Below are 26,359 nucleotides of genomic sequence, written 5' to 3' on the forward strand. Positions count from 1 at the left end.
CGTGCCTGGTCCCCCAAACTCCCCTGCCCGCGCCGCCAAGGCCCCGTTTTACTTACCTGAGCCCCGAATTTCCATGGGCGTGATCCCGCTTCGCTTTCCCCACGTCTTGTCGGCTCTTTATTGGATAGATTCATAGCAGCGCAGCCATTGGCTCCCACTGCTGTCAATCAAATCCAATGAGAAGGCCGCCCGGGGGCGTGGCCGCGTCATACACTCAGCGGCTATGGATGCCGAGTGTATGACACGGGAGCGCGCCCGCAAGGTAACCCCCTTGGGAGACATTCCCAGAGGGGGTTATCTATTGTGGGGAGGGGCCGCAGTGGGACCCCAGAAGAGGAGGATCGGGGCCACTCTGTGCAAAACAAACTGCACAGTGGAGGCAAGTATGACATGTTTGTTATTTAAAAAAATAACTGAACCTTTAGAACCACTTTAACCGTGTCTAATCTAAAAATGGTTAAAAATTCAGCTTCTCCGCCTAGTTGTGTAAAGGTCGGCCAGACTAAGTAGACAAGAAAAAAAAAAGAAGCAAGATGTAGCTGCAGGAGGAATGTGAAGCGGGATTTTGTTTAATCCTACCTGACAAGTACAGGCAGCCCAAGGAGAGGAAAAGTCTATCCAAGGGGGTGGTCGAATCACAATGGAAAGTCCTAATTTCTTGTGTTCTGTGTGACATCATGTTTACCTGCCGTTCTGCGTTTAACCCCTTCCATTGAAAAGAGGAAATAGAACGAACGATGCATGAAAGTCTGCTGTCAGTACTTCATTACAGCGATGTCGGTGCAGTTGGCTTCTTTAATAACTGGTCACGGGGCGGTAAAAGGGGCGCAGTCTGTGCTGCATACGTTCCTGCCAGTCAATGGCCCGGATTCACAGACACTGGCGCATATTTATGCCGCCATAGCGTATCTCCTTTACGCTACGCCGACGCAGCGCAGAGAGGCAAGCACTGAATTTACAAAGCTCTTCCTCCCAAATCTGCGCTGGGTTTCTCAGGCGTAAGTCGGCGGAAGTGTGCGTGAGCCATACTAATGAGGCGTGACCCCATGCAAATGATGGGACAGATACGAATCGCCAACTGCGCATGCGCCATCCCATGGGCGCATCTCAGTGCGCATGCTCACAATCACGTCGGAACAACTGCCTAAGATACGTTGGATCACTGCCTATGGCGTGAACGTAACCTACGCCTAGTCATATTCACGTCCTACGTAAAATACGTCGGCTTGTGTTCCCTGGTGCAGCCCTTTGCATGGATGCTGCTGAGTTACACCTCCTTTATGGGGCATAACTTTACGCTGGACATATGACTTTACACGCACTGCGTCGGACGGACGGACGTTCGTGAATCGCCGTATCTCCCTCATTTGCATATGTGAATAGAAAATCAATGGGAGCGCCAAATACGTCCAGCGTAAATATACGCCCACTTTACGCCGGCGTAGGCAAGTTACGTCGGTCGGATGAAGCCTATTTTCAGGCGTATCTTAGTTTCTGAGTCCGGCGCATAGATACGACGGCGCATATTTGCACTTGCGCGGCGTATCTCGAGATACGTTGGCGCAAGTGCTTTGTGAATCCGGGCCAATGTCTTCTGAATTTTTTGTAGTTCTTCGCTGCACTATGTTCCCTTCGGAAGTTGAACCCAAGCTTGTTGCAGCAAAGTAACACAGCATTGTAGCTTAGAAAGAACATTGTGACCTAGTCTCTGAGCTAAAGTGGGGCAGCACAGTGGCTTGTGGCCACCTGGCAGCACTGGGGTCGTTCAAATCCCAACCACAGGAGTTTGCATGTTCTCCCTGTACCTGCGTGGGTTTTCTCCGTGTACTCTGGTTTCCTCCCACATGCCAAAGACATGCTGGGAGGTTAATGATGGCCACACAAAATATTGACACTTTGGGTCCAATTTGGACATTTTCACTTAGGGGTGTACTCACTTTTGTTGCCAGCGATTTAGACATTAATGGCTGTGTGTTGAGTTATTTTGAGGGGACAGCAAATGTACACTGTTATACAAGCTGTACACTCACTACACAACATTGTAGATACAAAGTGTCATTTCTTCAGTGTTGTCACATGAAAAGATAGAAGAAAATACTCACATAAATGTGAGGGGTGTACTTACTTTTGTGAGGTACTGTATATACTGTACATTCACATACGTTCTTGCTTACAGTCTAAGGTCCCTAACACACATTTATACAAACACATACTAGGGCCAGTTTAGAAAGGCCCTCTAAACTGGTATGTGTTTGTATGAATGTGAGTTAGGGATCTTAGACTGTAAGCAAGAACGTATGTGAATGTACAGTATATACAGTACCTCACAAAAGTAAGTACACCCCTCACATTTTTGTAAATGTTTTATTCTATTATCTTTTCATGTGACAACACTGAAGAAATTACACGTTGCTACAATGTTGTGTAGTGAGTGTACAGCTTGCATAACAGTGTAAATTTGCTGTCCCCTCAAAATAACTCAAAAAATGTCCACATTGGGACCGGTGTCAATATTTTGTGTGGCCGCTATTATTTTTCAGCGCTGCCTTAACCCTCTTGGGCATGGAGGTCACCAGAGCTTCACAGGTTGCCACTGGAGTCCTCTTCCCCTCCTCCATGACGACATCACAGAGCTGGAGGATGTTAGAGACCTTGCGCTCCCCCACCTTCCATTTGAGGATGTCCCACAGATGCTCAATAGGGTTTAGGTCTGGAGACATGCTTGGCCAGTCCATCACCTTCACCCTCAGCTTCTTTAGCAAGGCAGTGGTTGTCTTGGAGGTGTGTTTGGGGTCGTTATGTTGGAATACTGCCCTGCGGCCCAGTCTCTGAAGGGAGGGGATCATGCTCTGCTTCAGTATGTCACAGTACATGTTGGCATTCATGGTTCTCTCAATGATCTGTAGCTCCCCAGTGCCGGCAGCACTCATGCAGCCCCAGACCATGACACTCCCACCACCATGCATGACTGTAGGCAAGGCACACTTGTCTTTGTTCTCCTCACCTGGTTGCTGCCACACATGCTTGACACCATCTGACACCAAATACGTTTATCTTGGTCTCATCAGACCACAGGACATGGTTCCAGTAATCCATGTCCTTAGTCTGCTTGTCTTCAGCAAACTGTTTGCGGGCTTTCTTGTGCATCATCTTTAGAAGAGGCTTCCTTCTGGGACGACAGCCATGCAGACCAATTTCATGCGGCGTATGGTCTGAGCACTGACAGGCTGACCCCCCCACCCCTTCAACCTCTGCAGTAATGCTGGCAGGACTAATGTGTCTATTTCCCAAAGACAACCTCTGGATATGACGCTGAGCACGTGACCTCAACTTCTTTGGTGGACCACGGTGAGGCCTGTTCTGAGTGGAACCTGTTCTGTTATACCGCTGTATGGCCTTGGCCTCCGTGCTGCAGCTCGCGTTCAGGGTCTTGGCAATCCTCTTATAGCCTAGGCCATCTTTATGTAGAGCAACAATAATTTTTTTTTTCAGATCCTCAGAGTTCTTTGCCATGAGGTGCCATGTTGAACTTCCAGTGACCAGTATGAGAGAGTGAGAGCGATAACACAAAATTTAACACACCTGATCCCCATTCACACCTGAGACCTTGTAATACTAATGAGTCATATGACACCGGAGGGGGAGGGGGGGGGGAGATACCTGGGCCCAATTTGGACATTTTCACTTAGGGGTGTACTCACCTTTGTTGCCAGCGGTTTAGACATTAATGGCTTAAGTTATTTTGAGGGAACACTGTTATACACGCTGTACACTCGCATGTTTCACTGGGCAGCCAATGTTTTTGTGCATAGAGCAGGCTCCCAGCACAGAGACCAAGCTGTCTGACAGCTGTCGGTCCCCATTAATGACCCCCCCCCCCCCCCCCCCTCCTTCCCGAGCAAACAGACCATATTAAATGGACCACAGGGGTGGATGGGAAGAGGTTAAATGTCTAGTGTAGGAATCTTCAAACTTATCTGGTCCTTGGGGTACGATTCCTTCTACTGACACCAAAGAAGGGGCTCTATTCCTTCCACTGACACAAACAATGGGTTACTATTCCTTCCACTGATATGAGAGATGGTGAACTAATAGTCCCACTGACACCAATGATTGGGCACTATTCCTCCCAATGACTCCAAAGATGGGGCACTATTCCTCCTACTGACACAAACAGGAAACGTGAAACAGGAGAAGTTCTGTTTTTGAGCCGTTGAGTTTAAGATAACTCTTCGTCATCCAATTTCCTATCAAAGTAAGGCATTTCTCTAGTCCGAGATAATGAGCCATATTGTTGCAGATGCGAAAATACAGTTGTGTGTCATCTGCATAAGGCAAGGGTATCCCCCCCACTATCTCTTAAATCAGTGCACCCCCTTGCCTTGTGCTGCTGCCAGGAGGGCTGGACAGAGAGGTGTAGGATCTGGTGGAGGAGTCCTGTCCTTTCTGCTGCTGACTGCTGAGATCAGGTAGGGGTGGAGACGAAGGGTGTGAGGGCCACTTGAAATTACCTGGAGGGTCGGATTCGGCCTGCGTGCCTTGTGTTTGACTGCCTGTATCTAAAAGAAAATATATATATTTTTTGTAAAAAAATGTTTCCAATATTTGCCGATTCAATACGATCATTGCAATGCCGTGCAAATTCCAGTATTTTCAGTCGCAAAAACGTTTCCAGGCTGACAAACGAAGCAGAAACTTTTCCGGGAAGATGAGACTTTACAAGCCTTCGGTTTCCATCACTGACTGCTTTGAACACGACACCCAACAAGAATTTCGATTTTGCCCTTAAAATATCCCATGTGAATGGCAGCTGAATGCCGAATGTGTTTGTGAAACTTCTAAAGAAGAGATAAAAGTGAATTCATCACTCATCGCGCTTCCTGGTAATGGTGGATCACATTTCTCAGCTACGTTCTGAGAGCAATTCCGCCCTTATTTATCTTCAGCCGTGGCTGGAGGAGTCTGTAGAATAACACACTACATGGCGATGAATGTAAGTGCTTGGATGGCTTATGACTTCATCCTGCCCGAGCTTGTCTGGAGATTCCGGGGAATATTGTTTTTGTAGAGAAGAGGAAGTAATGCCGGTAGACAGGTGATCCTCATTTGCCCTCATTAAGCTGAGGAGGGGCTCCTTGTTTTTTTTTTTTCTTTTTACAAACACAGAGGGACTGATTTCTGGTGTTTGCATGGCTTTTTGCTGCCTTGAAGGTACGTTGTCCATGAAAACAATTGCATCATGTGAGAGACCTTCTAAGAACATTTACAGCTGTGTGTGTAAAAGTACCCACATCTCAACAGATATGATAATATCTAGTTTAGGTTCCATAAGTATTTATTATAATTTCAGACAAGTATAACAGAAAACAAAAGACATCAGATCAAGCACCCAACAAAGGGTAGCCCGATCTGTAAAATATTAAACATGTACATTTCCATACCATACAAACAAGTGTGTACAAATGATTACTTAATAGGCACTTTGGTGGTACAAATAAAAGTATACAATGCTCACCTGCGTCAGGTAGAGGCTACCCTCGGCCTGGACGCCCCAATGGGAACCTGCTGCGACCAGGACCCAGGGAAGTAAAAAAAAAAAAAGAAAACTAAGGCAGGAGTGCAGGTAGCAACAAGACCGTAAGGGGTTCGTACCATACCCAGAAGTCTCGACTGACATACAAATCTAACGGGGTACCAATGAATCAATGGTATGGCTAGGTAGAGTGGCCCAGAAGAAGGGCAAGTAAACAAAGAGGAAAGAGATTGAGAAATAGGTCGAGGAAAGAGAGGGGGGGAGAGGAAGGGGGGAAGGAGACGGCGTGCTCGGCTCCACCGCAAAAATCAATAGTCTAAGGTTAACAAAAATGTAGGTCAAAACCCGACATGGGTTCAGGAAGTCATGCTAGGCATGAGTCTGGTCTTAAGCTTGTCTGAGGTAGAGTAATGCCTCCAGATACTCCAAGTGAAGGAGAATTTAGCGTACCTATCAAGGGACTTGGCCTGCAACTCTACCATAAGCATAATGCCATTCATCTCATAGTCGGGGGGGGTAGATGATTTCCAGTGCCTGGAAATCAATTGTCTACCAGCGCTAAGACAACATTTTAGGAGGGTATGTTTTTGGAACTTTATAGAACCTGGGAGAATGGATAGGAGGGCTATGGAGGGAGAGGGGGTGAGAGGTTCATCATAGAAGTCTGAGTATATTTGAAAAATTAGGTTCCAGAATGGGCGAATCATTTCACAATCCCACCAGATATGACGGTACGTACCTGTAGCAAGGGCACATCTCCAGCAAGAGTCAGAAGCAGATGGAAACATGATGATGATATCTAGTTTGAGCGGCTTGGTTCTTTGTTGGCTTCCATAGGAGGCAACACAAGGAAAGCTGGTTGTTTTCTCCTCTGGGACTGCTTGACGAGAGGTCCGCTGTACGAACAGTGGTGATCCTCTCATGCCTGATGAAGGGGTCCTGCGTGACTCATGCACTTTGCACTGTCCGTTTGGACGTTATTTATGTCGTTCCATGGTGTGCTGGCAAATATCTTCATTGTGACTTGAACCAGTATCCAGCTGGTCAAGGATGAATCCCTAGCTCTGCTGTTACACCTTACCCCCTTCATAAAAGAAGGCCTACAGAAAAACAAAAATCTATTCATGCCAGTCTACTTCAGGGGTCTCCAAAATTTCTAAACGAAGACCAGTTTACTGTCCTTCAGACATTAGGGGGGCCAGATTGTGGCCAGTGGAAGTAGATAATGCCTCAGGCTTGGTGAATAGTGGGAGTAAAATAAACACATTGCACTCGTGGTTAAAAGGAGGTGGAACAGTGCCCCAATATTGGTGTCAGTGGGGAGGAATGGTGTCTCATTATTGGTATCAGGGCGGAGTAATAGTGTCCCATCAGTGGGGAGGAATAGTGTCCAACTGTCAGTGAGGAGGAATGGTGTCCCATCAGTGGGGAGGAATAGTGTCTCATTATTGGTATCAGAGCGGAGAAATGGTGTCCCATCAGTGGGGAGGAATAGTGCCACATTGGTATTATTGGGAGGAATATTGCATTGAATCGGCAGAAGGAATAGTGTGCCAAGGGCCGCATCTATCCTGTGCACCATAGTTTGGAGAGTAACAAAGTAGGAGTTAAAAATCATATATATATATATATATATATATATATATATATATATATATATATATATATATATATATATATATACACATACATACATACATACATACATACATACATACATACATACATACATACCACCCATGTGGTTAGAATGAGGAGGAGGAATAATGTCTCATTATTCGTATCAGTGGGAGGAATGTTGCCCCATCTTTGGTGTCAGTGGGAATCATGCCCCATCATTGGCATAAGTGGGGGGAATAGTGCCCCATCATTCGTGTCAGAGGGAGTAAAGGTGCCCTATCATTGGCGTCAGTGGGAGGAATAGTGCCCTGTCATTCGTGTCAGTGGGAGGAACGGTGTCTCATTATTGCTGTCAGTGGGAGAAGTAGGGTCCCATCGGTGGTAACAGTGGGAAGAAATTGTCCCATCAGTGGGGAGGAATAGTGCCCCATCATTGGTATTATTGGGAGGAATATTGCATTGAATCGGCAGAAGAAATAGTGTCCCAAGGGCTGCGTCTGCCCTGTGTGTCATAGTTTGGAGAGTTACAAAGTAGGAGTTAAAAAAAATATATATATATATATATACGGTATACATACCACCCATGTGGTTAGAAGGAGGAGGAATAATGCCGCATTATTGGTATCAGTGGGAGGAATGCTGCCCCATCATTGGCGTCAGTGGGAATGCTGCCCCATCATTGGCGTCAGTGGGAATGCTGCCCCATCATTGGCGTCAGTGGGAATGCTGCCCCATCATTGGCATCAGTGGGAATGCTGCCCCATCATTGGCGTCAGTGGGAATGCTGCCCCATCATTGGCGTCAGTGGGAATGCTGCCCTATCATTGGCAACAGTGGGAATGCTGCCCCATCATTGGCATCAGTGGGGGGGATAATGCCCCATCATTGGCGTCAGTGGGGGTGAATAATGCTCCATCATTGGTATTATTGGGAGAAATAGTGCAGTGAATCAGCAGAAGGTATAGTGTCCCAAGGGCCACATCTGCCCCGTGGGCCAAAGTTTGGAGATCACTGGTCTACTCAATGATTCCAAGGAATGCATCCCATCTTTAACTCCAACCTAAAATTGTGTAGTGAGAATTGATGACAATGGAGGATCTCACGACTTCCCTTACGGCTTAAGGCCTGGAATGAAGAATTCAGATGTACATGGTTCTCCTGGATTGAATACAAAACCTCTCCTGAATACGGACTCCACATAGCTGGATACCCACTAGGTGCCCCAACTGGATCCGTCCACCACAAATCTGGACTTCTCTTTTCTAGGTCTTCCTCTCCCTTCTTCCTCAGTATCCCCCCCATTCTTATATCTCCTTCCCCTCTCTTCATCCTCATTCCCCATTCCTGCTCCATGCTCTTCACATGGTCCTCTGTGTTCTAGGAACTTTTCCCACTTTCCTCCCATCTTACTCCCCCTATAGTAAGCTTGTCTCCCACCCCTTCAACCCCCCCTTCCCCACCCATCCCATCCCATATATTTAGAAACATGAACATTTTGGACCACACACAATCTGCTTTCCTCCCTGTTTTCTGGAATGATTACAATGCTGTGATTGATACACAACGCCTTTGGTGGACTGTCTTTTTTATGTCAAAATGTGTTTACAATCCTATAAATGAATTTTTCTTTTAAATGAGGACCCACAATATAAATGATGGAATTGTATCTAAACCAAATCTTTTATTTATTTTATTTTTGATAGAGTGGTGATAGGAGAGAATCCACGTCGGGTTCCTATTGCTTTCCGTGTTGCTATTGAGGAGAGACGATATTTCTATTGGTTTTGGTGACCAATGTCACCAGGGCACAAAGTGTGAGCGAGGCCATCATTTTGGGTTGTCGGTGTTCTGTCAAGAAGTGCCCCTCAATCGAATAGTGCCCGCGCATGCGCAGGACTGAGCCGCACTCCAGCTGAGTTGTCGATCAGCTCGAGTGACGTAAGTGCACATCGTAGGAGGTTACTCCCGATGGGAGATACCATTTCACGGGCACGATTAAACCTATACAAACAGTGGCCACAATTAAACCTATACAAACGGTGTAAAAGGGGGGGGGGTGGGGGGAGACCGTAGTTCTCACATTGTGGCTCGCCACTAGCCGCCCTCCAGCAGCAGCGATGCACAATCTGAGAACTACGGTCTCCCCCCGCTGTTTGTATAGGTTTAAATTGTGCCTTTGAAATGGTATCTCCCATCGAGAGATACCTCTTACGATATGCGCATGCGCCATGGTTACGTCACCCAGCTGATCGCCAAATCAGTAGTTGTGCTGTGACGTACGGTGCGTGCGCAGTTCGTCCCGGGCACTATTCGATGAAAGGGGGGGGGGCACTTCTCAACAGAACAGAAATAGAAGGGGAATCTTTCAATTAGGACACTTTTTTCTCGCTTTTCGAAACATTTCTTCTCACTTCCTGTTAACTATTTACCTACCGTAGGATGTCATATGACGTCCTGGAATTTAGTGGGGGATATCTGAATGATGGGGGCAGCTACTGGCATCATTCAGATAACCTTCTTTTCAGGCGACGATCCTGCGCACCATAAAAATGATCATAGCGGCTGTAAAAGAGAGATCTTGTGTTTCAGCTAAACTAAAAAAAATTGTCTTTTTTTTCCTCCAGTGCAGTTAGAAAGCACTCCCTAGGAGCACACTTAACCCCTTCCCTGCCAGTATCATTTATATAGCGACTGCATTTTTTTTTAGCACTGATCACTGTATTGGCGTCACCGGTCCCCAAAAAGAGTTGGGAGTATCAGAGTAAAGGGGGCTGAATAAAAATGCACGCCACACTTTTCACATATTTATTTGTAAAACATTTTTAAAACCATTTATTATTTTCCTTCCACTTGACAATTATGTGCCACTTTGTGTTGGTCTATCACATAAAATCCCAATAAAATACACTTAAGTTTTTGGTTGTAACATGAGAAAATGTGGAACATTTCAAGGGGTATGAATACTTTTTTTATATGCTGGGGTATATTCTTGACACACATTAGAAATGCACAAGTTACCTGGATGAGTGGTGAAATGTCTTCCAACATTACACATTAACACTAGGGGGGGATGAAGGGGTTAAATGTGTTACTTTACGGAGTGATTCAAACTGTAGGGGGAGGGGACTCACAAGAGGAGGAGACCGATCGGCGTTCCTCTGTACTGGGAACACACGATCGTTCTCTCCACTGACAGGAGGTGGATCTGTGTGTTTACACACACAGATCCACGTCCCTGCTCTGTTTTAGGCAATCGGACATCACGGCCGCCGGGCAAGCGCATCAGCGCGCACGCCCCCTAGATGGCCAGGAAGCCGAGGACGTCATATGTCTCCCGCCCAGGATGGCAGGTCCCTCCTGCGGACGTCATTTCACTATGGGTGGGAAAGCAAGTGGCTAACCACTTCCCTGCCAGTGACATTTATACAGTAATCCGTGCATTTTTATAGCACCGATTGCTGTATAAATGTGAATGCTCCCAAAATAGTATCAAAAGTGTCCGCCGCAATACAGCAGTCACGATAAAAATCGCAGATCACCGCCATTACTAGTATAAAAAAAAACATAAAACTGCCATAAATCTATCCCCTATTTTGTAGACGCGATAATTTTTGTGAAAACCAATTAATATACGCTTATTGCGATTCTTTCTTTTCTTTCTTTCCAAAAATATGTAGAAGAATACATATCGGCCTAAACTGAGGAAAAAATTTGTTTGTTTTTTTTAAAAAGTTGGGATATTTATTATAGTAAAAAATATTATGTTATTTTCAAACTTGTCGTTCTTCTTTTGTTTATAGCGCAAAAAAAAACTGCAGAGCTGATCAAATACCACGGAAAGAAAGCTCTATTTGTGGGTACAGTGTTGCATGACTGTGCAATGGTCATTCAAAGTGCGACAGCGCTGAAAATTGGGCAGGAAAGGGGTGAAAATGCCCTGTATTGGAAGTGCGCAAGTCTAGTGGAACGTGACTAAACGCTACTGTATCTTGTTCTGTTTCCTTCATAGACCGGATCGTAGACGACGTGATGTATTCGGTGCTGCAAATGCAACGCTCCTCGGCGACAGCAAGAACAGCAGCACCACAATAGACTTCTCCAACGCGTCCGACTCTGAACCGAAGGAGATAGAGTATCCGTTCTATGAAACAAAAGTGGACTACAGACACGAGAGGACGGTTATTTCGAACCTGCTGCCATTCACTCTCTACCGCATCGATATCCATAGCTGCAACCATGCAGCCGAAACGGTTGGCTGCAGCCCTTCCAACTTTGTCTTTGCCAGAACCATGCCTGCAGGTGCGTACTTCAGCGTTTCTGATCCCCACCATTGTGCGCTAGTCCTCAGTGGTCAGAACTCGAGGGATTTGTTTTATATTTCAGCATGGATCCTGACTTACATGTTGTACCCATGTCTGCTAGGAGCCAACCAAATGTGAAATTCTTTATTTTAGGAGAATCCATTGTTAGCATTGCTAAAAGGAACGTCCTCCATAATTGAACATACTTCAGAATGGAGGCCTCCTAGGAACTTAAATAGCTAGAAATTACTCTATATCTGTAAACTCCAGACTGCGGCCCGGGGGCCGGAAGTGGCCCTTTGCTTGCATTTATCTGGCGCTTCGGGCACTATTCCACTGACACAAATAATGAGACACCATTCCTCCCACTGACACTATTTATTACACCAGTGGTCTCAAAACTGCAGCCTGGGAGCCAGATGTGGCCCTTTAATTGATTTTATCCCGCCCTTGGGGAATTATTCCCTCCACTGTCAGCAACACTGAGGCATAGTTTCTGTCAATGACACCGATACTGGGGCACTATTCTTCCCACTGATACAAATGATGGGTCACTATTCCTCCCACTGACACAAAGGATGGGTCACTATTCCTCCCACTGACACAAATGATGGGTCACTATTCCTCCCACTGACACAAATGATGGGTCACTATTCCTCCCACTGACACAAATGATGGGTCACTATTCCTCCCACTGACACAAATGATGGGTCACTATTCCTCCCACTGACACAAATGATGGGTCACTATTCCTCCCACTGACACAAATGATGGGTCACTATTCCTCCCACTGACACAAATGATGGGTCACTATTCCTCCCACTGACACAAAGGATGGGTCACTATTCCTCCCACTGACACAAATGATGGGTCACTATTCCTCCCACTGATACCAATGATGGGTCACTATTCCTCCCGCCGACACCAATGATGGGTCACTATTCCTCCCACTGATAACCAATGATGGGTCACTATTCCTCCCACTGATACCAATGATGGGTCACTATTCCTCCCGCCGACACCAATGATGGGTCACTATTCCTCCCACTGATACCAATGACGGGGCACTATTCCTCCCACTGACACCAATGACGGGGGACTATTCCTCCCACTGACACCAATGATGGGACACTATTTCTCCCATTAAAACCAATGATGGGGCACTATTTCTCCCATTAAAACCAATGATGGGGCACTATTCCTCCCCTTAATACCATAGAGGATATGCTGTTGACTCCCACTGACAACAGTACATGTTTAACTTCTGCTGGCCACAGTCTGGCCCCCCTAACGTTCCAAGGACAGTAAACTGGCCCTTGGTTTACAAAAGTTTGGAGACCCCTGAATTACACTGTTCTTCCCGCTGATACCAACAGTGGGGGCATCTTCTTCCCATTAAAACGAACAATGGGGCCTTGTTTATGCCCACTGATGCCAGGGCATTTTCTGCTCCCACTGGCCACTACCCCCTGAAGGACAGTAAACTGGCTTTTTGCTTAGAAAGTTCCGAGACCCCTGTTCTATATGACAGGCCATATTTGCAAGTTATTGACCTGTACAGTGTATGTCAAGCCAAAAACATTTGGCCTTCTCAGCCTCGGACGAGAGGACATCCGTGATAGGCGGAACACTGAACAGAGGCTCTGCTGGGAAAATTAGTGTTCCGCCTATCACGGAACAGCCTGAGGAGGCGGCGCGGCTTTTGAATAATGGAATCGCCGCTGTCTGACATACTCTGCAAACAGGAAAAGGTAGGGAGATCGTCGAGGCAGGGAATGGAATGGCACAGTGAGGCATGTATAGATGGCACAGTGAGGCATGTATAGATGGCACAGTGAGGCATGTATAGATGGCACAGTGAGGGGTCGTCTTATATAGTGAGTTTATCCCAAAACCAACATTTTAGCTGGAAAATTAGGGGGTCGTCTTATACGCCGGCAAATACGGTAGTTGAAAAGTTTTTAAAAAAATAACAAAATGTTGAGATTTTGAATAAGTTACCCATAGTTTCAAAATAAAAATCATAGGCTTAGTTCTGGCGTGCAATCAAATCCATGTATGGCTGATAAATATCACAACCAGGAGGGTGATGATGAACACACAATAGTAGATGGTTATCTACACCGGCGGAGTGAGTGAACTGATGTCACTATTGTTGTAACGGTAACCAGCGACATCCAATGGTAGAAAAGTAGAGTGTTTGACTAAAATAGCCAATCACCTTTGTGGACAAAGCTATGGTAAATGGTAGAGAACAAACAACCGCCGTGTGTGATCGAGTGGAGGTATAGTAGCCTGATTAAGTCTTTAGGGCCAGATCCACAAAGAGCCGGCGTAACGTACATTTTTCCATTTAAGTTACACTGCCTTAAAATTTCTACCTAAGTGCCCGATCCACAAAGCACTTACCTAGAAATTTTCGGCTGTGTAACTTAAATTCCGCCGGCGCAAGGCGTTCCTCTTCAAATGGGGGCGATTCCCATTTAAATTAGGCGCGCTCCCGCGCTGGCCGTACTGCGCATGCTCGTGACATTTTCCCGACGTGCATAGCGCGAAATTACGTTACGCCAAGCTTTGTGGATCGCGTCGGGTCAATAAAGTTGCGTCGAAAAAAAAAAAAAGATACGGCAAAAAAAAAAAAATTCTAAACAAAAAAAAAATCGTGTCGCTGGACAGAAGGGTCTGCTTTTACAAGGTGTAAACAGTTTACACTTTGTAAAAGCAGCCCTAATTTTGCGTTTGCAAACTAAAACTTATGGAGAAAAAACTAAGCGTAAAAGCTTCGTGGATCTCCGTAAGTGCTAATTTGCATACCCGAGGCGGCATTTCGACACGAAATGCCCCCAGCGGCGGATGCGGTACTGCATCCTAAGATCCGGCAGTGTAAGTCTCTTACACATGTTGGATCTTCTGCCTATCTATTGGAAACTGATTCTGTGGATCAGTTCCAAAGATAGAAACAGGGATACGACGGCGTAACAGCAGTTACGCCGGCGTATCCCTTTTGAGGATCTGGCCCTTAGTCTTAAATTTTTTACCAAATATATGCCTGTGCCTACAAAGTCCATGTCTTTTATTCTAATTTCTTCTAAACAATACCGGGACGTTGGCACACTGTTTCTTGTGTATCCACAGTATCACTCTGTGATGATACACACGTAGTTCACGCTTTTTTGTCAGTGGGAAGAATTATCCCCTTGCAGATAGGTAAAGAGATCAATGGTGTCATTGGGAACATAGGGCCAGATTCACAAAAGAGATACGACGGCGTATCTCCTGATACGCCGTCGTATCTCTGTGATCCGCCCGTCCTAACTATGCGACTGATTCATAGAATCAGTTACGCATAGCTAGCCCTAAGATCCGACAGGTGTAATTGAATTACACTGTCGGATCTTAAGGATGCAATTCTAGGCCGGCCGCTAGGTGGCGAGGCCATTGCGGTCGGCGTAGAATATGCAAATGACTAGTTACGGCGATTCCCGAACGTCCGCGCTGCCCGTCGACCTAACTTTACGTCGTTTCCGTCTAGATACGCCGCGTAAAATTAGGGCTGAGCCCTAGGTGTTCTAAGCCATGTTAAGTATGGCCGTCGTTCCCGCATCGAAATTTAAAAAATCACGTCGTTTGCGTAAGTCGTCCGTGAATGGCGATGGATGCCATTTTTACGTTAACGTCTAAACAAATGACGTCCGTGCGACGTCATTTAGCGCAATGCACGTCGGGTAATTTTCCAGACGGAGCATGCGCAGTACGTTCGGCGCGGGAACGCGCCTAATTTAAATGGTGCCCGTCCCATTTGAATTAGGCGGGCTTGCGCCGAGCGCATTTACGTTACACCGCCGCAAGTTTACAGGTAAGAGCTTTGAGAATCAGGCACTTACGCTGTAAACCTGCAGCGGTGTAACGTAAATCAGATACGTTACGCTGCCGTGGAGCAAAGTAATTCTTTCTGAATCTTAGTTAAGAGGCAGACATTGTTTATTGTTCAAGGAACCCCTTGCAACCCTTTCAACCCAGAGGAACCCTTGAAATAACCTTCTAGTCTCAAGGAACCTCTGCTGAAAAATGACTATGCTTACAACTCCTAATACATTAGGATGATGGTCAGTGGGAAGAATGGGCCAGATTCACGTAGGTGAGCGGCGGCGTAACGTTACGTTACACCGCCGCAAGTTTTCATCGCAAGTGCCTGATTCCCCAAGCACTTGCGATGAAAACCTACGCCGGCGCAAGGCAGGCCAATTCAAATGGGCGTGTGCCATTTAAATTAGGCGCGCTCCCGCGCCGGACCTACTGCGCATGCTCGGTGTCGCAATTCCCGTCGGCGACGCGCGTAGCATAATTACGTATTCCCGGACGGCTTACGCAAACGACGTTCATTTTTATATTTCGACGCGGGTACGACGGCCATACTTTAGACAGCAATACGTTTGCGGACTAAAGTTAGGGCACCAAAAAAAAACGACTAACTTTGCGACGGGAAACTAGACTAGCGGCGACGTAGCGAACGCGAAAAACCGTCGCCGTAACTCCTAATTTGCATACCCGACGCTGGTTTACGACGCAAACTCCCCCCAGCGGCAGCCGCGGTATTGCATCTTAAGATCCGACAGTGTAAAACAATTACACCTGTCGGATCTTATGGATATCTATGCGTAACTGATTCTATGAATCAGTCGCATAGATAGAACAACAGATACGACGGCGTATCAGGAGATACGCCGTCGTATCTGCTCTGTGAATCTGGCCCAATGTTCCTTACACTTGTGGTCATTGGGAAGGTTTACCCCCTTACAGATAGCTACATACAAAGATCAGCAGTGTCGATGGGAACTTCTGAAAAGCAGAAATTACTCAAGGACCCCCTAGCAACCTCTGGAGCATCCTTGGGGTTCCACAAAACCCTGGTTGAGAGAGGCTGCTGTACACAGTACCTATAAGTGTAAACCCCTTTTATGATGCAAAGCTTTGACACGCATTACAATATTGTACTTTCCAGCTGGTGCCGATAATATACCTGGAGCGGTCCTCACTGAGGAAGCGGAAGAAAATGCAGTCATCTTAAAGTGGCCAGAGCCACCTAATCCTAATGGACTTACTCTGATGTATGAGATTGAATTTAAGCAAGGGGAGGTAAGTGTGTGTACTTTTATATAGAGATGGCAACCCCAACCTAGTGCTCTCAGGATGAACCTAGACCATGCCATGAGCGCTCTCAGTATTAAACTAAACCAGGCATGTCCAAAGTCCGGCCCGCGGGCCAAATGCGGCCCCCCTGTTGATTTAATATGGCCCCCCTGGGGATTTGGTTATATATATATATTGTTTGTGGCCCTCAAGACCACAAAAGATATATACCGTATTTATCGGTGCTGCCTTGGAGGTGACAGGAAGGGGGCAGGACGAGCGCAGTCAGATTACATGAAGAGAATATCCTGTTTACTCAGCAGCATCTCTATTGGAAGTCCCGTCTCCTGGGATGCCATTGGACGACTGTTCTGTCTATCAGGAGGCGGGACTGTGTATTAAAGAGGCCACAGAGTAAACAAGAGATTCTCCTGTTTGTAATCTGTCGGCACTCGTCCCGCCCCCCTCCCTCTGCCCTCCAAGGCTGCAGATGGGCATCGATCACGCTCCTCTGATGGCAATGGTAAGGCTGCACTTATGGCACATGTGAGGCTGCATTTATGGCACATGTGAGGCTGCAATGGTGAGGCTGCATTCATGGCAATGGTGAGGCTGCATTCATGGCAATGGTAAGCCTGTGCGTGTTATACACCGATAAATACGGCATATCCAAATAACACGCTCAAGCTCATCCTTGGTCCTGAGCAGCGCTCTGGGATTCGTTGGGGCCACAAAAGAAATATATACAGTATATCCAAATAACACGCCCGAGCTCAACTCTTCACCACACACAGCCACAAAGGCAAGATAATTCTTGTTGGGTCGTGTATTAGTGCTCGGACAAACACACTTAGACCAAATTTTTATCGTTCAAAGAATTTTAAGGCAAAATAGTCGGCCCTCGAGCATGTTCACTTCATCAAATCTGGCCCTCTTTGAAAAAAGTTTGGACACCCCTGACCTAAACCATGCCTTGAGTGCTCTCAGGATGAGCATAGACCATGCCACAAGTGCTTTTAGACTGAACCTAGACCATGCCATGAGTGCTCTCAGGACAAACCTAGACCATGTCATGAATGCTCCCAGGATGAGCATAGACCATGCCATGAGTGCTCTCAGGACGAACCTAGACCATGCCATGAGTGCTCTCAGGACGAACCTAGACCATGCCATGAGTGCTCCCAGGACGAGCATTGACCATGCCATGAGTGCTCTCAGGATAAGCATAGATCATGCCATGAGTGCTCTCAGGATAAGCATAGATCATGCCATGAGTGCTCTCAGGACGAACCTAGACCATGTCATGAATGCTCCCAGGATGAGCATAGACCATGCCATGAGTGCTCTCAGGATAAGCATAGATCATGCCATGAGTGCTCTCAGGATAAGCATAGACCATGCCATGAGTGCTCTCAGGATAAGCATAGATCATGCCATGAGTGCTCTCAGGATAAGCATAGATCATGCCATGAGTGCTCTCAGGATAAGCATAGATCATGCCATGAGTGCTCTCAGGACGAACCTAGACCATGCCATGAGTGCTCTCAGGACGAACCTAGACCATGCCATGAGTGCTCTCAGGACGAACCTAGACCATGCCATGAGTGCTCTCAGAACGAGCATTGACCATGCCCCGAGTGCTCTCAGGATGAACCTAGACCATGCCATGAGTGCTCTCAGGATGAACCTAGACCATGCCATGAGTGCTCTCAGGACGAGCATTGACCATGCCCCGAGTGCTCTCAGGATGAACCAAGAACATGCCATGAGTGCTTTAGACTAGACAAAGGACTCGTATAAGATCCATCACCATGTAGCCTAGTTGGGTAAAAAACTTGTCCATCATGCAGTTATTCGTTTTTTTTTTAACAATAGGCTGAAATTAGGCTATTCTAGTTGTACAGTACAGGACACAGGCATTGATTCTTGGACCATAGGTTATATGCCGCTACCTTCAGGTGATGGGACACTGGCAAAAACTTTTCTGGGACTCCTCCTACTATTGTACCCATATAACCACGCCCACTCCATGAGGTTCCATTTTTTTGCTAGCTTCTATAGGTGTTGGACCCTTCTCTTGTTGGAGAAGATTTTTTTTTCCCCTATTTTTCAGGTTGCTTTTCTTTCTTCGACTTGCGCTTCTATCAGGATCTGACTGCTTATTGGCTTTTGGTTCACTAGCAGTTTTTGGATGAGTTGTGTACCCTCAATGTACATCTTGGAAACTGCACCCAGTTTAGGTAGAGTAGGGCCTGTATTATTTTCTTTGAGCTCTGAATCCTGCTCTCAAATGTTCTGTACAATAGATCAATACATGTGGAAATGAGTGGTGATCCATTTTATGGCTTCATACTTTGCTTTATTTATAGTCTAATTGCTGTTTTTTTTAAATGCAGTGGGAGCCTTTAGCTCCCGCTGCTGCCAATCAGGAGATGGAGGGAGCTGGGGCAAGCCGCAGCTCTGTGAGTGAATGAACACACAGAGCTGTGGCTCGGGTGCCCCATAGCAAGCTGCTTACGGTGGGGGCATCCGACAGGAGGGAGGAGCCAGGAGCGGGGACGTGGGACACAAGAAGAGGAGGATCGTGGCTGCTCTGTGCCAATCCATAGCACAGAGCAGGTAAGTATAACATATATTTGTTATTTTAAAGAAAAAAATAATTAAGCTTTACCATCACTTCAAGGATTCAATTTGTAGAATACCATGTCCTTCATTGTAAATGTGTGCATTTCTGTCCATTATAGAGTTGTATCTTCAGCTCACTTTTTGTATTCTCTTCTTTTCTTATGTACTGCTGATTGTTTTCTGTAATTTATTTTCATTTTTTTTACCTATATTTAGTCTCTTTTTTTTTTTATGCTGTTTCCTCAGCAACGCCTCAAAGAATGTGTTTCCAGACAAGACTACAGTAACTTGGGAGGTAAAAAACTCACGCGGCTTAACCCAGGCAACTACACCGCGCAGGTGCGCGCCATTTCGCTCTCTGGAAATGGTTCCTGGACGGATATGGTGTCATTCTTTGTAAAGGAAAGAAGTGAGTGTCCTTTTTAGCAATGAGCTGATGTTATATTATGTATATTAGAGTTTATGCATAATGACTAAAATCAAGGATTTACTATTTCTCATGACATACTAGAGCACGATTAATCGTAAAAAAAAAAAAAAAAAATCGCGACCCCCCCCCCCAAACATGATCTTCTTTTTATTTATTTTTTACACAAATTTTTTTTTTTTTGTATATTATCTCTTTTTTCAGTTTAACAATTTATCCAATAGGTGTCTCCACCTTACATTTCTATTTCATAATAATCACACTGTTACATACCGTATTTATCGCGGTATAACGCGCTCCCGCGTATACCGCGCACCCCCAAAGTGGCCCGAATTCCTGTGGAAAAAAAGTTTTTTTAGTTTTTTTGTACTTACAGTTTTGGTGTCTTGCGCGGCGTTCATCGGCGGCCTCGTCGGGTCCGGCGTCCTTCTGCGGTTTCGGGTGTCCTCTTCGGCGGGTCGGGCGTCCGTCTTCGGCGGGTCGGGCGTCCGCCTTCGGCGGGTCGGGTGTCCTCTTCGGCGGGTCGTCTGTCCTCTTCGGCGGGTCGGCTGTCCTCTTCGGCGGGTCGGCTGTCCTCTTCGGCGGGTGTGGCGTCCTATTCGGCGGGTGTGGCGTCCTCTTCGGCGGGTTCGGCTTCCTCGCGTCCTCCCCGCTCGTTTCCCGCCACGAGTTTTGAATACTGCGCCGGCATATACTGAGCGCAGTACACTCGTGTAACGTCGGGCAGGCTCGGCAACTGTCGCGCTGACGTCCTGCACGCTCAGGACGTCAGTGCGAGAGGCGCCGAGACTGCCCGAAGTTACACGAGTGTACTGCGCTCGGTATATGCCGGCGCAGTATTCAAAACTCGTGCCGGGAAAGCGGGTATCGGCGTATATCGCGCACCCACGATTTTGCCCTGATTTTCAGGGCAAAATAGTGCGCGGTATACGCCGATAAATACGGTACTTTCCCTCTCCCCCCTCCATTCGTCTCAAGCTTAATCAGACCTGTCTCAATCCGCACCCTGATTTCTCCCGGGCTCAACCCTCCCACCGTCCTCCCTTTTCCCTTAAGGCCCCTTTCACACTGGGGCGTTTTTCGAGCGAAGCCTCATCTGCAATCCCAATGTGCTGGTAAAGCACCGCTAAGACCCTGGCGTTTTTGCAGTGCCTCAGTGTGAAAGGGTAAGGCGTTTTTACAGCGCTTTCAATTCATTTCAATGGAGAGGGGCATTTTTGGAGCGTTTTTTCCAGCGCCCAAAAGCTGCTCCAAAGATGCTGCTTGCAGGACTCAATGTGAAAGGGTCCATTAACCACTTAACCCCCGGACCATATTGCTGCCCAAAGACCAGAGCACTTTTTGCGATTCGGGACTGCGCCGCTTTAACAGACAATTGCGCGGTCGCGCGACGTGGCTTCCAAACAAAATTGGCGTCCTTTTTTTTCCCACAAATAGAGCTTTCTTTTGGTGGTATTTGATCTCACCTGCGTTTTTTTGTTTTTGCGCTATAAACAAAAATAGAGCGACAATTTTGAAAAAAATGAATATTTTTTACTTTTTGCTGTAATAAATATCCCCCAAATATATTTAAAAAAAAATATTTTTCCTCAGTTTAGGCCGATATGTATTCTTCTACATATTTTTCGTAAAAAAAAATCGCAATAAGCGTTTATTGATTGGTTTGCGCAAAAGTTATAGCGTTTACAAAATAGGGGGTATTTTTATGGCATTTTTATTAATATATTTTTTTTACTAGTAATGGCGGCGATCAGCGATTTATTTTTTTCTTCGGTACTGCGACATTATGGCGGACACTTCGGACACTTTTGACACATTTTTGAGACCATTGGCATTTTTATAGCGATCAGTGCTATAAAAATGCATTGGATTACTATAAAAATGCCACTGGCGTGGGGTGGCCTCACTAGGGGAAACACTGATCCTCTGTTCATACATTGTATGAACAGAAGATCAGCATTTCCCCCCCTGACAGGACCGGGAGCTGTGTGTTTACACACACAGCTCCCGGTCCCCGCTCTGTAACGAGCAATCGCGGTTGCCCGGCGGCGATCGAGCCCGCCGGGCACACACACGGGAGTCGGGGGCGAGCCTATAGCTACGGGCTCTAGCCCAGGAGAGCCGACCTGCCGCCGTATAATGACGGTGGCTGGTCGGCTAGTAGTTAAAATGCATGGAGAGCGTTTTATGAGCGTTTTAATAGCGCTATTTTTAACGCTAAAACGATGTAAAAACGCTCCTCTTGCTACCGGGTGCGGACCCTCACAACTGGACCCTCCTGTCTTGGTGGCCTCTCCGGGGTGTGCAGGGGAGAAGTCAATCTGCCGCGATCCTGAGAAAAGGCCCGTGAGGCTGCCCGTCGCGGACCAGGCCAAAGCCACGGCCTCACCTGAAAAATCATGCCCGCAGCTCCTCAGGACCGGCACGGTGTCCATCAAAAAAAAAAATCGATTTGAATCGTAAATCGAGTTTTTTATATATAAAAAAAACAACAGATTTATTTTTAGGGGGAAAAACCGCCCAGCTCTACGTCACACACACACACACAGTCCCGCCTCCGCCACCAGCATTGCACTAGTGTTCTCTCAATCACAGGAGCTGGTCCAATGCCGATGGCGGGACTGTGTATGTGACTGCCGACCGTGTAAACGGGAGATGGCGGCTCGGTGATTCCAGACTGCAGAGGTGAGGCTGCAGATGGGCGCAGATCAGGCTGCATTGAGGTTGCAGATGGGCACTAATCAGGCTGCATTGAGGTTGCAGATGGGCACTGACCATTATTTTGCTTCAAAGTGGTTTATTTAAAAAAACAACTTCGCTTTTAAATTGGGGTGCGTGTTATACACCGATAAATACGGTAATTATTTTACCCACTGTATATCTCCTGTTGCTGTAGCAGGGAGCCAACGCCTGCCAATAGCAATCCATTAACGTGAATGGTTGCCCACTTTGCAAATGCCCTGCAACTGTAAACATTGTCCTGCTAGTGCGGGATTCAAGGGGATAAATCGGGCAGTGAGGAGGTGATACAACGCTTCCTCACTGTCTGTCAAATGCTCTCTGAAAAGTGATCTGATCATACGTCAAACAGCAACACTGGTGTGAACGAGCCCCTACATCCCTTGCATCACATGCTGCCAATGAGAAATATCGGTTATAGTGCCCGTATGTGAATGGAAGATAATTGTCATCTTTGTAACATTGCGGTACGATGTGTGTTTTCAGTGTCCTCCATCTCGGCTTATTGAGGTTTATGGTTGGACCCGCCAATGATAAAAGATGCCGTCATTATAACCATCACCTCTGTTAATTTTGTCTAACCACCAAAATGTATTATTATTGTAGACTAGCTCTTTCTCTGCCTTTCAGTTGCTGACTATGAAATTTTCGTGTTTTTTTGTGCAGCTCCCGAGACTCCTGAAAGCCTCATGCACCTGGCCGTGGTCCTTCCAGTCATTACAGTTTTAATACTTGTGTCCATCTTTATTATTGCCTGCTATGTCACCAAGAAGAGGTAAGTCCTGCTGTGTTGTAATGAGTAATATAAAAGCCTCCTGTATATGGACTCCCAAACGGGTGGTAAAAATAAAGTTCCACTGAGAAGATAACAAATTCCAATTAAGCGATTAGTTAACTTGCAGTGTAAAGTTGTACCTACAGGTACGTGTATAATAAGGCTTACCTGTAGGTACAGTGACTATCTCCTAAACTTGAGCTGCTTAAGAGATATTTACATTGGCTGCAGCTGATGACGTCACTTGAGCACAGGGCACACTGCGTTTACCCTGAATGCAGAGAGCCGTGATGCGCTTGCGACTTCCATGCGCAGGAATGACAACTTTGCACACCTGCCATTCGAATAGCTCGAGAGCGTAAACCCAGTAGGAAGCTCGGGTGAAGATGGAAATCCCGGGAGTGGTGCATATATGTAAGGCGCGCCAGACCAAACAATAAGTGTCCAATTTTGTTTTGTACTAAATAACAGCCAAGGCATTTTGGGGTCAGAGGGCCCCCCTTCATTAGTAGCCCTGATGTAGGGGAGTTGCTGTGATCCCCTAAATCAGCAGTCCCCAACCTTTTTGGGACTGGCTGCATGGAAATAAATTACGCCAAGGCCTGCGGGTGGGGGGGAGGCAAGTGTTTTTTTGCAGGCAATTTGTCGGGGGTCAATGGCTGGTGTTTACACTTCAATCATCACAGCACCATAGTTAATATGGTGTCAGGGTGATTAAAGCGCATTATTTCTACTATTACGTTACAATATATAATAAAAAGGTTCAACTCACCATAATGCAGAATCAATGGGAGCCCTGAGTGTGTCACTTGCCATGTCGCCTGCCTCCAGATGCAGCTTTTCACTTCAATCTCCAAAGGCATAAAATTACAGATTAGACATTCATATAATTTTTTAAAAAAAGTTAGATTTTATTTTCATCATTTACACTTTCAAAATTACAGAAAACAAAAAAATGGCGTCTGCAAAAGTTTGGGCACCCTGCAGAATTTATAGCATGCACTGCCCCCTTTGCAAAGCTGAGACCTGCCAGTGTCATGGATTGTTCTCAATCATCGTCTGGGAAGACCAGGTGATGTAAATCTCAAAGGTTTTAAATGCCCAGACTCATCTGACCTTGCCCCAACAATCAGCACCATGGGTTCTTCTAAGCAGTTGTCTAGAGAACTGAAAGTGAAAATAGTTGACGCTCACAAAGCTGGAGAAGGTTATAAGAAGATAGCAAAGCGTATTCAGATGTCAATATCCTCTGTTCGGAATGTAACTAAGAAATGACAGTCATCAGGAACAGTGGAAGTTAAAGCAAGATCTGGAAGACCAAGAAAAATATCAGACAGAACGGCTCGCAGGATTGTGAGAAAAGCAATTCAAAACCCACGTTTGACTGCACGATCCCTCCAGAAAGATCTGGCAGACACTGGAGTTGTGGTACACTATTCCACTATAAAGAGATACTTGTACAAATATGGTCTTCATGGAAGAGTCATCAGAGGAAAACCTCTTCTACATCCTCACCACAAAAATCAGCGTTTGAACTTTGCAAATGAACATATAGACAAGCCTGATGCATTTTGGAAACAAGTTCTGTGGACCGATGAGGTTAAAATAGAACTTTTTGGCCGGAATGAGCAAAGGTACGTTTGGAGAAGAAAGGGCACAGAATTTAATGAAAAGAACCTCTGTCCAACTGTGAAGCATGGGGATGGATCAATCATGCTTTGGGGTTGTATTGCAGCCAGTGGCACAGGGAACATTTCACGAGTAGAATAAAAAATGGATTCAATAAAATTTCAGCAAATTTTGGATGGTAACTTTATGCCATCTGTGAAAAAGCTGAAGTTAAAGAGAGGATGGCTTCTACAAATGGATAATGATCCTAAACACACCTCAAAATCCACGGGGGATTACATCAAGAGGCGTAAACTGAAGGTTTTGCTATGGCCTTCACAATCTTCTGACCTCAACATAATTAAAAATCTATGGATAGACCTTAAAAGAGCAGTGTGTGACAGACAGCCCAGAGATCTCAAAGAACTGGAAGACTTTTGTAAGGAAGAATGGGCAAAGATCCCTCAAACAAGAATTGAAAGACTCTTGGCTGGCTACAAAAAACGTTTACAAGATGTGATACTTGCCAAAGGGGGCAGTACAAGATATTAACTCTGCAGGGTGCCCAAACTTTTGCAGACACCATTTTTTTTTGTTTTCTGTAATTTTGAAAGTGTAAATGATGGAAATAAAATCTAACTTTTTTTGACATATTATAAGAATGTCTAATCTGTAATTTGATGCCTTTTGGAGATTTTTCCATCTTTCCTTGGCTTCGTTATGCACATTAATACAAATTTTTACCTGGGGTGCCCAAACTTTGGATCCCCACTGTACGGTATGTTGTTCCCATTTTTTATGGCATATAGAAGTAATTGGTGGGATCTCATTTTTGTTAACCTTTATATGCAAACCAGAGAATCTACTATATTCAAATATTTTTTTGGAATTTCTGTGATATCCTGTTCTGGCTGTGATGAATACATTAATACATCAGCTCCCAAAAAATATAGTTTTAATTTTTTTTTTTCGATCTTCCCTTCAAATATGACCCAAAATTAAGGTATCTAGAAGGTTGAAAAGCAATATTACATAAAATGGGTTTTGAATTTTATAGGGTTCGATGCCACATTCAAAGATGCTTTAATGTTTTGGGTATTGAAGGTTGATGTCATTTTAGCGGCTCAGGACTTGTGTGCGCTTGTATAATTATGGCAGACAGATGAATTCATTCCACGTTTTCCTTTATTTATATAAAGCAAACCAGTCTGCCATTCTAATTTTATGGTTTTATGATTCTTGTTTTGGTTTTGTCTCCCATTTCTATTACCTTTTGACTGTGACCAGTGTGTAGAAAAGGGAGATTAGGTAGAAAGAAAAGGTTATGTTTGTCTATGATTACTCCTTGGAGCTTCCAGTATTTTTACAGGATTAAAATATAAAGTAGTGGATCTGTTTGGGCGTGTATGTATATCATGTGAGACATGGCAATATTTTTTTTTTTTATGTTACATGTAGCACTTCTCCTAACTTCAAAGTGAAAGTTACAGTCTATGGGCCGGATTCACAAAGAGATACGACGTTGTATCTCCTAATACGCCGTCGTATCTCTGAGTTCCGTCGGTTGGATCTATGCGCCTGATTCATAGAATCAGTTACGC

At 45.7% G+C, this 26,359-nt stretch overlaps 1 protein-coding gene across 1 annotated transcript in view; it reads left to right on the top strand.

Moving 5' to 3' along the window:
* The window catches only part of IGF1R (insulin like growth factor 1 receptor), a 277,764-nt gene that overhangs the window by 208,649 nt on the left and 42,756 nt on the right, over positions 1-26,359 (top strand). The window contains exons 11-14 of the mRNA XM_040342347.1: positions 11,163-11,452; positions 16,457-16,590; positions 19,456-19,618; positions 23,042-23,150. Of these exons, the coding sequence (XP_040198281.1) occupies positions 11,163-11,452; positions 16,457-16,590; positions 19,456-19,618; positions 23,042-23,150 (696 nt within the window). The remainder of the gene's footprint in view (positions 1-11,162; positions 11,453-16,456; positions 16,591-19,455; positions 19,619-23,041; positions 23,151-26,359) is intronic.

This window comes from Rana temporaria, chromosome 3 (genome assembly GCF_905171775.1).
Source record: "Rana temporaria chromosome 3, aRanTem1.1, whole genome shotgun sequence".
NCBI classification, from domain to species: Eukaryota; Metazoa; Chordata; class Amphibia; order Anura; family Ranidae; genus Rana; species Rana temporaria.